The sequence below is a fragment of the Petromyzon marinus genome, chromosome 35 (genome assembly GCF_048934315.1).
Source record: "Petromyzon marinus isolate PM22_M1 ecotype Great Lakes invasive population chromosome 35, UKy_Petmar_22M1.pri1.0, whole genome shotgun sequence".
Taxonomy (NCBI): Eukaryota; Metazoa; Chordata; class Hyperoartia; order Petromyzontiformes; family Petromyzontidae; genus Petromyzon; species Petromyzon marinus.
The window spans coordinates 9,942,232-9,958,385 of record NC_133701.1 but is presented as its reverse complement, the minus strand read 5'-3'; the positions used below and the strand labels follow the sequence as shown (position 1 = coordinate 9,958,385).

The 16,154-nt window shown below is 51.0% G+C and overlaps 1 protein-coding gene across 1 annotated transcript in view; it reads left to right on the top strand.

Annotated features, from left to right (window-relative positions):
- Positions 1-16,154, top strand: part of LOC116948944 (excitatory amino acid transporter 3-like) — a 54,362-nt gene that overhangs the window by 33,892 nt on the left and 4,316 nt on the right. The window contains exons 9-10 of the mRNA XM_032966246.2: positions 1,570-1,692; positions 11,391-11,585. Of these exons, the coding sequence (XP_032822137.1) occupies positions 1,570-1,692; positions 11,391-11,585 (318 nt within the window). The remainder of the gene's footprint in view (positions 1-1,569; positions 1,693-11,390; positions 11,586-16,154) is intronic.

Below are 16,154 nucleotides of genomic sequence, written 5' to 3'. Positions count from 1 at the left end.
GCATCAACTCAACTCGCCGTGTTTGGAGGAGGAATGCTGCCTATGACCCCAAGAACACCATCCCCACCGTCAAACATGGAGGTGGAAACATTATGCTTTGGGGGTGTTTTTCTGCTAAGGGGACAGGACAACTTCACCGCATCAAAGGGACGATGGACGGGGCCATGTACCGTCAAATTTTGGGTGAGAACCTCCTTCCCTCAGCCAGGGCATTGAAAATGGGTCGTGGATGGGTATATCAGCATGACAATGACCCAAAACACACGACCAAGGCAACAAAGGAGTGGCTCAAGAAGAAGCACATTAAGGTCCTGAAGTGGCCTAGCCAGTCTCCAGACCTTAATCCCATAGAAAATCTGTGGAGGGAGCTGAAGGTTCGAGTTGCCAAACGTCAGCCTCGAAACCTTAATGACTTGGAGAAGATCTGCACAGAGGAGTGGGACAAAATCCCTCCTGAGATGTGTGCAAACCTGGTGGCCAACTACAAGAAACGTCTGACCTCTGTGATTGCCAAAAGGGGTTTTGCCACCCAGGACTAAGTCATGTTTTGCAGAGGGGTCAAATACTTATTTCCCTCATTAAAATGCAAATCAATTTATAACATTTTTGACATGCGTTTTTCTCGATTTTGTTGTTGTTATTCTCTCCCACTGTTCAAATAAACCTACCATTAAAATTATAGACTGATCATTTATTTGTCTCTGGGCAAACGGACAAAATCAGCAGGGGATTAAATACTTTTTTCCCTCACTGTATATGGGGAATCTTTGTCTTTTGTTTGTTGTGGGTGGGAGAACAGTAGTGTAGCAGTTAACACGCAGACGCGAACCTGGCGACCCGAGTTCAAGTCCCGTTCAAGGCCAACACCGGTAACAATGATCTAAACCGATCCTGGGCCTCCCCTGTGTCGACTCAGCCTCAAATGAGTACCTGGTGCAGTGTATAAACATCACCACTAGGGAGACAAAGGCAGCCGGGCATGGTGTTGGCCACCCACCCCCGTCGTGTTGTCTGCTGGCCTTCATAGGTGCTCGCTAACAGCACTTGACCCAAAAGTCTGTTAGGGTTGTATGGGCGATCTTTATTAATTGTAGGAATGGAGTGGTAGTGCCAATGATAATGTCTTGCGCAATGAACCTGGCGATCCGAATTCGATTCCCGTTCAAGGCCAACACCATCAACGACTATCTGAACCAATCCTGGGCATCCCCGATTTCATGCACAACCATGTCTGTGTGTTTGTGTGCCCGCTCGCAGTGGGGGGCGGAAGTGTAGTGGTTAGAGCGCTGCTCTACAAACCCTGTGACCAGCGTTCGATTCCCGCTCGAAGCCAATATCGCTGGCGACTATCTGAGCAGGTCGTGGGCCTCTCCTAGGTCGACTCAACCTTAAAAAAACACCTTGTTGTGTGTACACATCGCCGCTGGAAAGACAAAGGGAGGCCGGGTGCGGTATTGGCCACCCACCCCATCGTGCACCGTTCTGGCCTTAATGTACGTCCGTTAAAAGCACTTTCCCCAACCGTCTATTGAGGCTATTTGGGGGATCTTTGCCTTTGTGCGCAAGCAGCCTGGCGATTCACAGCCTCGTCGTTCTGCCTCTCATCTATTTCATCGTCGTCCGCCGCAACCCGTTCTCCTACATCGCCGGGCTGACGCACGCCATCACCACCGCGCTCATGATCTCCTCCAGGTGAGGTACACCCACAGCAACGATCGGCGCGGGAGATTGGGGCGGCCCGGTACGGGAATACGGTGCGAGATCAGTTCACGGGGGTAAGCATCTGGGAAGTAGCTGTGGAAGGGAATGAGGTGGGATGGCATCAGGATATTGCCCGTGACGATGATATCAATTAAGGGAATGAATGGACTGAGAGTTGTAAGTGACTACAATTGTTGTGATAGATTACTTGGGCGACACGGTGGCGAGATGTCACTTAACTCGCCTGGTATACAGGAAGTCGTGGTTTCGATCGCGACCCTGACCCCTGCTGTATATTTAGAGTCCGAGTGTCTCTCTCCCCGTGGTAGAGTGGATTTTTCTCCAGGTCCTCCGGTTTTCCCCCTCCACATTTAGACTCAACATGCGTTTAGAGGATTTGACTGCTATACATTTTCCGCGTGATAAGCCACTTCGTTGAGCTATCATTTGTGGCCAGGTCGCTTCTGAGAAAATGATATATAACTCAGTGGGCCTTACCTGGTAAAATAAAAATAGTTTAATTTCAAAAATGGTGGCCACCCCGGAATCCGCCCTCCCTCCTGAAGGAAGGACGGATGGAAGGAACCCCCCGTCAGCCACAACCAGCGTGATGATGCCGATGATGCCGATGATGCCGATGACATCGCACCGTCCTGCCCATCACTTCCCATCCTAAGGCAAACGTGGGATAGAGAGGGGATACTTTTTTTGTTTTTCAACCCACCCTGCGGTATTTTTGCGTCACCCGTTCAGTCGAGTAATCCAGCCGCTCAAGGATGGTGTAGCTGTATACTTAGATCATGACGTATTCCAGCTCTACGTCAGGAACGGGAGGTTGTGATGGGTGGGTAATGTGTGCAGGGTAGAGGAGTCTGCAGAACAGTCCAGAAAAGTAAACAGGATGGGGATTGATCACACAGAGGTGGACGCTTGATGAAGGATGTTCTGGAAGGACGGATGTTGGGAAAGAGAAGGGGAAATACAAACTCTGCTTGATGCCGTGGAGTGAGTGGGGCAGGTGGAGGATTTCGAGTGAAATATCAAAGCAAGATCCGGAGGAACCTTTGAGACAACAAACATCTGTATTTAGGCAGAGGAGCTAAAGAGAGAGGGTGACTACATTGTAGCATCCATTAATATTGGCTGGAAAGAGCCGAATGAGACAGGACATCGCATTAAAAGATGTCTAACCTTAAATCACAGGGTCAGGGCCGCTCAAATGTATCCAGCTTTATAATATATATTCTTTTACCAAGACGTTGGCTAAACGTATGATATATTTTCGCTCTTTTTTAACATTTTCTATTCAGCGTTATCTGAATAAGCTTACTATATTTCTTCCCCGGGGTGTAATCATTTGCCGTGTCAGCACGTGAAGAATTAAATGAAACTGTGGCCACTCGCTTGAATCCGCACTATATTCACGTATTATGGTTATTTATGTGGGCGGCTGTTGAAATGCAGACTAGGGCGAGAGAGAGAGAGCCAGCAAAAGGGGAAGGAGTGGGAGAAGGGTGAGGGAGAGAGAAAGGAGTGTTGGGAGAAGGTGAGAGAGGGGAGACACGGCGAGAGGATGAGGGGGAGAGACAGAGATTATATTTAGCGCAGCCGTTTTAGGGTACTTGTCGCTAAGCTTGGTAAATATCAAATTGTAAATGTTGTGGGTTTACTCTCCAACACACCGGTGTGCTGAAGTCGTAACTAATTGGCACGTGTAGTTTACGTGACAAACCTTACTCATTGGCAGTGTCGAGCGGTGGCGGGTTTAAGGACGCATTTTTATTTACGAGATATAACCCAAAAAAACTTGTTTATTATGAATAAATATCAATGTTCGCGTTTCCGTCTGTTTCAAGAGCTCGTCAGAAATTTAAGTTGATGGTCCCAGCCTAGTCGCCAATGACGGCACACACAAAACACGTTGATGTAAATGCAGCTGTGTCTTGTAATAGTTTGGAATATTTCTTGCCTGTGAAATATAAACTTTCATTTCTCGTAAATTGCGACCAACATCTCTGTAGCGAATTTACGGTCGAATGTGCCACGAAGAAGGGCCATTGCCCGAAACGCCGCCTATCACATGCGATTTTTTGTTTATTTTAAGGGAGCACTCGGCGTTATTGACCAACGCGTTGTGGAGTGTGACTAATGAAGAGGCGAGTGATTGGGAGAAATTTGGGCAAGTGGATCCGTGACATTGGCCCCACGCGCCCCACCCGCAGAGGCAAATAGTCACTCACCAACAGCCACGTGCGGGGAGCGGCGAGGGCGGCAGGGCACGAGCCAACGGTGTGATCCTTGAGCGTGGAAACGGGGGCCCGCTGTTTGTTCGCCCCGCAGGGTAACCCGTCCCTCGTGTTCGTCGCAACATGACGCGACGTGTACACGTCGTTCTTTTTTCTCTCTCCTCTTTTAAGGCCACGCGCCGCTGTCGAAGCAAACGCGTGCTCAGCTCTTGGTTTGTGTTCGTCAGCTGTGCTCGGGCACTGCTGACTTGTGCTCAGCTCTTTGTTTGTGTTCTCCAGCTGTGCTCGGGCACTGCTGACTTGTGCTCAGCTCTTGGTTTGTGTTCTCCAGCTGTGCTCGGGCACTGCTGACTTGTGCTCAGCTCTTGGTTTGTGTTCCTCAGCTGTGCTCGGGCACTGCTGACTTGTGCTCAGCTCTTGGTTTGTGTTCGTCAGCTGTGCTCGGGCACTGCTGACTTGTGCTCAGCTCTTGGTTTGTGTTCTCCAGCTGTGTTCGGGCACTGCTGACTTGTGCTCAGCTCTTGGTTTGTGTTCGTCAGCTGTGCTCGGGCACTGCTGACTTGTGCTCAGCTCTTGGTTTGTGTTCTCCAGCTGTGTTCGGGCACTGCTGACTTGTGCTCAGTTCTTGGTTTGTGTTCTCCAGCTGTGCTCGGGCACTGCTGACTTGTGCTCAGCTCTTGGTTTGTGTTCTCTAGCTGTGCTCGGGCACTGCTGACTTGTGCTCAGCTCTTGGTTTGTGTTCATCAGCTGTGTTCGGGCACTGCTGACTTGTGCTCAGCTCTTGGTTTGTGTTCGTCAGCTGTGCTCGGGCACTGCTGACTTGTGCTCAATTCTTGGTTTGTGTTCGTCAGCTGTGCTCGGGCACTGCTGACTTGTGCTCAGCTCTTGGTTTGTGTTCTCCAGCTGTGCTTGGGCACTGCTGACTTGTGCTCAGCTCTTGGTTTGTGTTCTCCAGCTGTGCTCGGGCACTGCTGACTTGTGCTCAGCTCTTGGTTTGTGTTCTCCAGCTGTGCTCGGGCACTGCTGACTTGTGCTCAGCTCTTGGTTTGTGTTCGTCAGCTGTGCTCGGGCACTGCTGACTTGTGCTCAATTCTTGGTTTGTGTTCGTCAGCTGTGCTCGGGCACTGCTGACTTGTGCTCAGCTCTTGGTTTGTGTTCTCCAGCTGTGCTTGGGCACTGCTGACTTGTGCTCAGCTCTTGGTTTGTGTTCTCCAGCTGTGCTCGGGCACTGCTGACTTGTGCTCAGCTCTTGGTTTGTGTTCTCCAGCTGTGCTCGGGCACTGCTGACTTGTGCTCAGCTCTTGGTTTGTGTTCGTCAGCTGTGCTCGGGCACTGCTGACTTGTGCTCAGCTCTTGGTTTGTGTTCATCAGCTGTGCTTGGGCACTGCTGCCGGCGCGGCAGGCAGCGACGGCATCGTCACCAAATAGCTCGCACCGTGATCGATCGTTTAAATAGGGAAATCGTTCCTCTTAGTGAATGGAGAAGTTAGAGATGAGACACTTTGCTCGGTCCTGGGATAATGACTCAGATTTTTTTTTTTATTTGAGACCAAGATCATAATGGTATAAGCATTTTGATTCGATAGTCTACCGAGGCACAGAGAAATAACATACAAAGATCCCCCGTATAGCCTTAACAGACTGTTGGGGCAAGTGCTGTTAGCGAGCACCTATGAAGGCCGGCACGGCACACGAGGGGGTGGGTGGCCAACACCACGCCCGGCCGCCTTTGTCTCCCTAGTGGCGATGTTTACACACCGCACTAGGTTCTAATTTAATGCTGAGTCGACCCAGGGGAGGTTCAGGACCGGTTCAGGTAATCGTCACTGGTGTTGGCCGTGAGTGAGAATCGAACCCGGTACGCCGAGTTCGTAACGCAGCGTAGCGCTAACCGCTGCATTGACGCTCCCCACTACGCACGCGTGCACAAACACCTCTGACCAAATCCAGGAGCGTCTTCTTCCAGGATAAATTACAAAAACTGGAGATGGGAAGGGAGCGTGAGCCAGAGGGGCGGGGGGGGGGGTGGACATGGAACGTGCGAGAAAGTGAATGAGCAGACGAGAGAAGGAAGAGGAGAGATCGCTACCCTTGACTTAAGTGACCTCACATGCGCGTGCGCACAGCCGCGTGCTTTATGCGAGCGTCGCGCAGATTTAGATTTATTTTATCATTGCTTTCGCTGGGCTCAGCGTTTGCGCGCCCCCCCCCCCGAGATGATGCCTTGCCCGGGGATCCTCGGCCACAGACAAAAGGGGGCGGTGGTTGGTGGTGGAGGTGGTGGCGACGGGGGGGATGGGAAGGCAGCGGAGCGAGTGTGTTGAGAAGGCGGGGGGGGGGTGGAAGCTCAGCGCACCACGATCGCGCACCCCCGCCATAAGTAACGTCTCGATTAATACGCTCTCGTCCGCGACCCTTTCATCTCTCCAGTTCTTCTCGTCGCAAGATGATAACGGGGCGGCGTGGCTCCGCGTTTTTTTTGTAATTTTGGCGATAGCGTTTGCTGACGGTAATAACGCTCGCGGGCGGATGGGTGCTTTTTTTTAAATACGCGTGCGCGTAAATAAATCACCGTGATTATTGTGGTAAGGGTGATGTAACCTCGTTAAGTGAACAAATGGGTGATAGTAAAAAAATAACGCTTCATTTCATTACCGAGTAATTAATAGCGCAGTAGAGAAATGTACGATAGAAAAACAAATATTTACGAAGTCATTTATTTGAAAATAGCTTACCGTTAATGATAATATTTAAAAACGATTTCATTCGGGTGGAAAATTACGTCAATATTAATCAATGTTTTGTTTCTTGTTCGCGACTTTGTTATAAAAATGTCGACGTAACATTCTCATATCAGGGGTAAAACTGTAAATAAACTGACACGCTAAAGTAATTATTTGTTAAATCAATTTCAATTAAATACAAGCATATAGTCAAATTCAACGTGTCTCCGTGATCAGTTTTGGTTATAATAACTCAATACGTGTGTGTGTGTGTACCAACCCGAGCTCGATTCCCGCTTACAGCCAACATCCGTGACGATTATCTGAACCGGTCCTGGGCCTCCCTTAGGTCGACTCAGCCTCAAATGAGTACCTGGTGCGGTGTATAAAAAACATCGCCACTGGGGAGACAAAGGTGGCCGAGCGTTGTGCTGGCCACCCATCCCCTTGTGTGTCGTGCCGGCCTTCATAGGTGCTCGCTAACAGCACTTGACCCAACAGTCTCTTAAGGCTGCACGGGAGGATCTTCGTCTTTGCAGTATGTGTACACGTCTGTATAAGCATGTACGTGTGTATGTGAAATCATACATATGCATGTGTATGTGTGTATACTTGCTTATATTTGATTGCACATACTGCATGACATAGAGGGGGACGGTAGTGTAGTGTTTAGCGCACTGCGTCACAAACCCGGCGACTCGAGTTCGATCCCCGCTCACGGCCACAAGCCTACGTGTTAAACTAACACCAGTGGTGATTGTCTGAACTGGTCCCGGGCCTCCCCTCGGTCGTCTCAGCCTTGAATGAGTACCTGGCGTGGTGTGTAGTAAACATGAGCACTGGAGTGAAAAAGCCACCGGGCGTGGTGCTGGCCACACATTCCCTCGTGTGCTGAGTGCCGCCCTTAATAGGTGCTCGCGAACAGCACTTGCCCCAACAGTCTATTACAGGCTCTACGGGGAAATATATATTATTGCATATATATGTTTGTTGTTCCTATATCATGTGTGTGGATGTATGTGCGTGCGTTCGTGTATATGCAAGTACGTAACTCATTTTCTCATATCTGGTTATGTTTTATTATTGTGTAAATTTTTAATGCGTGAACATATTTGGCATGATACATTCTTTGTTCACGCCCCAAGTCTGCTACTTTAGCAAGAGAGACTGTTGTCCCCGATGTGCGTGTGTGATCCTTACAGGGAATGTAATGATGTCATAATTAAACAAGTACATCAATTGTCATACTTATTATGATTACCGTAATTGTTCATTTACATTCTTTGAAAATGATACGCTAACGGTACATTTAGCCGTCCAATGATCCGTTTATGTATCGGTTACAATTGATTCTTATCCACACAATTATTGGGGAGCAACCTGCAGTATTCATAGCTCATGTAAACGGTGTGAAGATTTGGGTGAATCGTGCTGTGAACCCAGCCACCACCCCTGAGTTCAGTTGCCGGCCACGGCTTCACGTGAGTGGCGAACGAGGCCCTTGGTTGTACCGCCTTCACCAGCCCGCGCTGACGTTTTGCAAAATGATGACGACGATTTGTGTTTATTGATTTGGTGGTGATTATAATCACTGGATGATCGGAGCGAGGATGCATTTGAGGTCAGTTTATGAATGATGGGGATGGAGTCGTGCCAAAGCCGTTAGCACTGCACGATATGATGAAGGCCAGCGACCTGAGTGAGAATCCAGGGCCATGGCCAACATCACCAGTGACCGATTTCTCAACCGGTCCTGGTCACACTGTCACCAACCGGCACTGACCAACGTGGTGAAGTATGGCTAAACACCCCCCCCACACCCCCCCGCCGCCCCAATTACTCACATCCTGCGGGAGATCATCGTCCAGCGGTGGATTGTCAAATGGCCGATGAGACAGAAACAAACGAAGATGATGAAAACTATTCGATTTTAAAATTGAATCGTGACCACAGATCATGGCAATTCGAACACACACCATCGCACCTCCTGGATTTCACATTCCCCCTACTCGTCGTCGAAGGCACTGGAGGTGAAATCCATTGACCTCGCCAGAACATCAACAGGCCGATGGGCACATCTCCGTCGTAAAGACACAAGCCGCAGGCGAGGGCGACTACGGCCGTGCAACCAAAGCTACTGCCCACACAGTAAACCCACTGTGGACTGCGCTGCTTCAACAAAGGAGGGGGGTCAATCGCAAAAATACACAAAACTCTTTCTGAAGCCGTTTCGTCGTGGCACTTTAGCTCCTGAATATATTGCCATACGCAAGAATAGTCTATGAGCAATGTTTAGTCGATTGGCAATGTTTAGTCGATGGGCAGTGTTAGTCTATGGGCAGTGTTAGTCTATGGGCAGTGTTAGTCTATGGGCAGTGTTAGTCTATGGGCAGTGTTAGTCTATAGGCAGTGTTAATCTATGGGCAGTGTTAGTCTATGGGCAGTGTTAGTCTATGGGCAGTGTTAGTCTATGGGCAGTGTTAGTCTATGGGCAGTGTTAGTCTATGGGCAGTGTTAGTCTATGGGCATTGTTAGTCTATGGGCAGTGTTAGTCTATGGGCAGTGATAGTTTGCGGACCATATTTTATAAACCCCGGCAGTCGGCACTCCTTCAACATAGGAGAAGGAGGAACAGCGGCACCACATGAACTCTGTCCTGAAGTCCTCTCGCCGTGGCTAGCAGCAAACCCACACATTGGCATCGAGCTCCTGAAAATATTTGCCGTTCGGAAGAATACAATAGAATGGCAAATTAAATACGCCAACTGTTTCCGTACAGCACCTTGCAATGCGGTCACATTTAGACACTATATAAATGCAAACTGTCTTGTATTGGACTAAGACAAAATCAGGCAGAATGCAATCTCATTAAAATTCACAATCTGAGCAGGGTTGAGCCTGCATAGTCCTTGGATGGGCAACCACCAACCACAATTAGCACGGCTGGCTACGTACGATGCGAAATAAGTTCGACATACGTACAAGCGCGTGTCGATGGCTCTAAAGCGGAGCTAAATTGGGTTCATCGCGTGCCAACTTTATTAATTGACTGTATCGGGTGGAGAATTGTGTCGGACACACAGTTTTACTTGTGCGACGATCTGACCCGAAAATCAATGATGAATCGTAACCTTGGTCGTGAAAGAATGCGCGCATTACATTTACGAGTACGGTAAGTCCTTGCCTTAACGCGCGGTGTTCGCACGACGCATTTTGTTCCAGGACGGAAAGCGCCCCCGTTATAACACACAATGTGCCCCCCGTTATAACACACAATGTGCCCCCCATTATAACACACAATGCGCCCCCCGTTATAACACACAATACGCCCCCCCATTATAACATACAATGTGCCCCCTGTTATAACATACAATGCGCCCCCCGTTATAACACACAATACGCCCCCCCATTATAACACACAATGTGCCCCCCGTTATAACACACAATGCGCCCCCCGTTATAACACACAATACGCCCCCCCCTGTTATAACACACAATGTGCCCCCCGTTATAACACACAATACACCCCCCCTGTTATAACCCACAATGTGCCCCCCGTTATAACACACAATGCGCCCCCCCGTTATAACACACAATGCGCCCCCCGTTATAACACACAATGGGCCCCCCGTTATAACACACAATGTGCCCCCCGTTATAACACACAAAGCGCCCCCCGTTATAACACACAATGCGCCCCCGTTATAACACACAATGTGCCCCCCGTTATAACACACAATGTGCCCCCGTTATAACACACAATGTACCCCCCGTTATAACACACAATGCGCCCCCCCCTGTTATAACACACAATACGCCCCCCCCTGTTATAACACACAATGTGCCCCCCGTTATAACACACAATACACCCCCCCTGTTATAACCCACAATGTGCCCCCCGTTATAACACACAATGCGCCCCCCCGTTATAACACACAATGCGCCCCCCGTTATAACACACAATGGCCCCCCCGTTATAACACACAATGTGCCCCCCGTTATAACACACAAAGCGCCCCCCGTTATAACACACAATGCGCCCCCGTTATAACACACAATGTGCCCCCCGTTATAACACACAATGTGCCCCCGTTATAACACACAATGTACCCCCCGTTATAACACACAATGCGCCCCCCCCTGTTATAACACACAATGCGCCCCCCATTATAATACACAATGTGCCCCCTGTTATAACACACAATGTACCCCCATTATAATACACAATGTGCCCCCCGTTATAACACAATGCGCCCCCCGTTATAACACACAATGTGCCCCCCCGTTATAACAGACAATGTGCCCCCCGTTATAACACACAATGTGCCCCCCCGTTATAACACACAATGCGCCCCCCGTTATAACACACAATGCGCCCCCCCCCCGTTATAACACACAATGCGCCCCCCCCCCCCCCGTTATAACGCGGTTCCTGAGCGGTCGATCACGAACTACTTTCTTGTGCGGTGCAGCGATATGGTAACGTGGAATGATACATTGACGCGGCGGTGTACCCTCAATAATTCATCCCGCCATCTCATTGCGCGGTGTGCTTAGCAGTAAGTACATCGCATCTCGCCGGACGTTATCGTTATCGCGTTGTCACTTTGGGGACATCGTTTTCGCTCGACGCCTTTTTCGCTTCTTTGTTCGCCGAACCCGGCCGGCTCCCCTCCCCCTCCTCCACGCCGACCCCCCCCCCCCCCCCCCCCCCCGACAGCTCGGCGACTCTGCCCGTCACCTTCAAGTGCCTGGAGGAGAACAACGGGGTGGACAAGAGGGTGACCCGCTTCGTGCTGCCCGTCGGGGCCACCATCAACATGGACGGCACGGCGCTGTACGAGGCCGTGGCGGCCATCTTCATCGCGCAGCTTAACGACATGGAGCTCAACTTCGGGCAGATCGTCACCATCAGGTACGGCCCTCGCACGGCAACAACAACAACAACAGCAACAACAACAACGACGACGACGACGACGACGACGACAATGACGACAACAACAGCGACATTAACGGCGATGACAACCGCCGTTCGCCGCTATGAAAATCAGAACATTTATACTGGAGGAAATCCGATGAGCTATGAGGCTCCAGCAAGGATGGGTCAAAAGGTTAGAATAACAAACAATACAGAAACAAAATAGGAGTGCAAAGTATAGGGAAGGTAGGAAAATCACTTGAAAAAATACATATTTAATTTTACCAGGCAAAACCCACTGAGCTATTAGCTTCTTTTCCAGAAGGGGCCTGGCCACAAATGATAACTCACGTGATAATAACGGGCGGTGACATCACCATGCGGCGCTTGTTGTCAGGCTAGGTGCACTCTTGTGGCCACGTGAAGTGTCTCGCTGGCAGGTCATGGGACAGAGCCAGGTGCCATGGGGTTCACTGAGTGAGATGACCACATGTACTCCCTGCTGCGCCAGCTTGCGACGTTGTTAGCGGCTCTCACACACACACACACACAAAGACAAAGATCCCCCGTACATAGCCTGCACATACTGTTGGGGAAAGTGCTGTTAGCGATCACCTATAAAGGCCGGCACGGCACACGAGGGGGTGGGTGGCCAGCACCACGCCCGGCCACATTTGGCTCCCTTAGTGGCGATGTTTACTCCACACAGCACCGGGTACACATTTGAGGCTGAGTCAACCTAGGGGAGGCCCTAGGTTGAATCGAACTTGGGTCGCCGGGTTCGTAGCGCAGCGTGCTAACCGCAACACTATCGCTTCCCACACAGACACACAGACACACACAGACAACAACAACCGCCATTTCGCCACTAAGTGGCGGTGACGTCACCACGACGCTTGTGCCAGGCCATGTGCACCTTGAGGCCACGTGATGTGTCGAATGCCCGCGGGCAGGCGGTCACGGGGCAGACCCAGGTGCCACGGGTCGACTGACTGAGATGACTGGCTGATGCACCACCTGTGCCCCCTACTGTGCCAACCTGCTGTGCTTTAGCCACCCGGCGCTCCGCTCGTTGTTCTGAGCGTCGCTCATCCACCCTCCGTTGTTGTTGGAGGGCGACTGCCTCCAACTGCCCAGTAGCGTCCTTCACGAGCCTCCTCCACAGAGGCCGATCTTGACACCGCTGGTACCAGTCATTGGCAAGTCCACTCAGCTCCACGTCCTTCTGTACCACATCACTCAATCTCTTCTCTAGCCTGTGCCGCGCCCGTTTAGCCCCCTCAATCCGGCCGAACAAAAGCTGTTTCGGCATCCGGTGGCTGGGCATGCGGGCTACCTGACCCAGCCAACGCAGCCTTTCCTGCCGGAGGAGCTCACCGATGGGACCTTGCCCAGATCTTTCAAGGATTTGTGAGCTCCTCACACATTCCGGCCTGGTTAAACCCAGGATGGATCGTAGGCAGGCCAGCCTAAATGTTTCTAACCGGCGAAGATGTTCCATTAGGGGGGTCCATGTTTCGCAAGTGTAGAGAAGGGAGGGAATGACCGTGGCCGAGAAGACCTGAAGCTTAGTGTGGAGCGACAGACCAGGTAGCTTCCACACAGCGTTACTCATCCAATGAAAATATATTGCCGCTCGACTGATTCGGAGTGAGAGCTCTGCTGTTAAACTGGAGCCGGTCATAGCACACTGCCCAGGTATGGGAAACTCTCCACTCTCTCCACAACTGCCCCATCACCAATTGGGAGTTGTGGGGGTGGAGTGTCCGATGGTACAAAATACCCAGGCAGGTGCTTAGTTTTGGTGGGGCTGATGGTAAGGCCCCATCTCTTAGTGGCACGCTCCAGTCTCAGCAGCAGCGTCTCCAACTCATCCTCTGAATGAGCAGCTATTACCAAATCATCGGCATACATAACGTGGTTGAGCAATAGGGAGCCATCCCTTGACCGCACCCGGGCATCGATCAGCCTCCCATTATATCTCTACCATATGGAGATTCCCCCGGTACAGCTATTGAAGTCTTCACGAACTATGTGGTCAAAATAGATGTTAAATAATGTGGGAGCCAGAGGACATCCCTGTCGCACCCCAAGGTGTACAGGAAATGGTTCTACTCCCGGCCACGTAGTTTTACCCGGGCCCGCTCACCATCATGGAGGTCCTTAATGATTGTGAGCAGAGGGTCAGGTACTCCAAAAGCACGAAGAACAACCCGTAGCCCAGGCCTACTGATGGTATCATAGGCCTTTACCAAGTCAATAAAGCAGAGATGTAAGTCTTGCTGGAATTCCCTATACCTCTGCTGTAGCAGACGGACAGAAAATATGGCATCTGTGCAGGACCGCCCTTTCCTGAAACCGCATTGGGGCTCTGCAAGCCTCTCCTCAGCGTGCCTGGCAAGGTGATGTTGAATTATCCTTGCCAGGACCTTTCCCGGCACACTGAGGCGTGAGATGCCCCTGTAGTTGTTACAGTCTGTGCGGTCCCCCTTCTTAAAGAGGGGGACCACAGGGCATCCTTCCAATCTTGCGGAACCTGTCCAGTGGTCCAGACTGTTCTTATGATGTCATATAGGGCGGTCTGTGCACAAACGCCACCCTCCCTCAGCATTTCTCTTGGGAGATCATCTCTGCCCGCTGCCTTTCCTGGTCTCAGACTCCGGATCGCCTTCAGTACGTCCTCAACAGATGGCACTTCAGCCAGATGGCACCACTCACAGGGGGTGACTTCTTCCAATATTTGAGGCACCGCAGCCTCAGCAGGGTCATCCTCACTTTGTGCCACGATGTTTTCCTGGCTGAGGGATTTTCCCTCCCCCAGGACCTCACAGAAATGCTCAGCAAATCTGCAAACCTGTTCCTGGGGGTCGGAGATTGGATCACCGTATTTTTCCCCTAATGATGGTAATAGGTGTGGCGCTGCAGGTTACTTTTTTGATGGAGTTAAATAGAGATTTGTGATCGTGTGCCACTGAGGCAGACTCCATCTCCTCAGCAATCCGCGACCATCACCCATCCTTGCAGCGCCTCACGGCTCTCCGAACCTCCGAGCGAAGGCTGCGGTAAGCCTCATTCTCTGACGTGGGATTCTGTAGCCGATGACAGTGGGCCTGTCGCTTTTTCTCAACCATCCTGAACACCTCCTCTGTCAGCCAGGGTCTCTGGGGAGGTCTGGACCACGTACCCAAAGCAGCCATTGCAGCTGCCTGAGTCACAGTCCTAAACCTCGCCCATTTACCCTCGACATCAGGAGGAGTGGGGGACGACGCCAATCCCAGCCGCAAGCAATGATGAAATTCTTGCTTGCAACTTTCATCAGATAACTGATACCAGGCCACTTTAGTTTGAAATGGGGTCCTGGGTGTACACCCACCACCGGAGTGGAAGAATGGCAGGCGCATCTTACAGATGACTAGTCGATGGTCAGAGGGCAGATCAGCTCCACGGTAGGTCCTGGTGTCAAGGACATGGGCTCGCATCCGCTGGTCCGTCACTATGTACTCCAGCAGATGTTCTTGCTTGTACCCGGCATGCATCCATGATGTTGTGTGGATGCGCCGATGCCGGAACAGCGTGTTGGTAATTACAAGCCCATGGGCTGCACAAAAATCTAGCAGCCTCCTACCATTGTTATTGAGCTGATCTGGCCCATGCCCTCCAATCCAGACCAGGTGCCAGCATCATGACCAACTCGGGCATTGAAGTCACCCAACAAGATGACTCTATCCCGAGGGGTCACTTTAGCCAGCACCTGTGGCAGGAGGTCATAGAAGGCATCTGACTCATCGGCTTTTCCTGCATCCCTCCACGGATGTTCGTCTTCGGTGGGGGCATAAGTAACCACGACCACCACTCCTCACCTCCGGTTGATGGGAAGGCGAGCCCAAAGTAGCCTGGGGCTTACAGCTTCCCACACCTCACCGCCACGCTCCCACGCCCCCTTCATTTTTTTGTTCACAAGAAGAGCCACACTCTGTTGTTTGGCAGTCTGCTGCCCCGAGTAGAGGACAGTCCACCCCTCATGGTGGCAGGAGCCAGAACCGGTCCACCGGACCTCCTGAATGCCACAGAGATCCAGGCAGTACCGGTCCAGCTCCTGACAGAGGAGTGGCATCCTCTCCTCCGCAGTGAGCGTTCGAACATTCAAACACACACACAGACACACACACAGACACACAGACACACGGAGACACACACGCATGCTATTAGTGGCCCCTTACATCATGGACGACCTGGGACGGTTTCAGATGTTAGTCACTTCAGATCAGCCACAGCGGGTGATGATACGGCGGTCGCGAGAACGCTACACGAGAAGGGAGGGTTCACAGGAGCTCTAGAGATCAAAAGCAGGGAGACTACAGAATCATGACGAATAAATAATGATGATTGTGCAATCATAAACACGCAGAAATATGTGAATTGAAATGTAGTGAGAAATCCACAATAACGTTTTGCATGATACACGTGAGAGGAACTCACTTTTGGCATTTAAAATAGGAATGCGATGTTGGTGATGTCATTGATGCCAGTGATGGCGGTGATGTTGGCGATATCAGAGTGATGCCG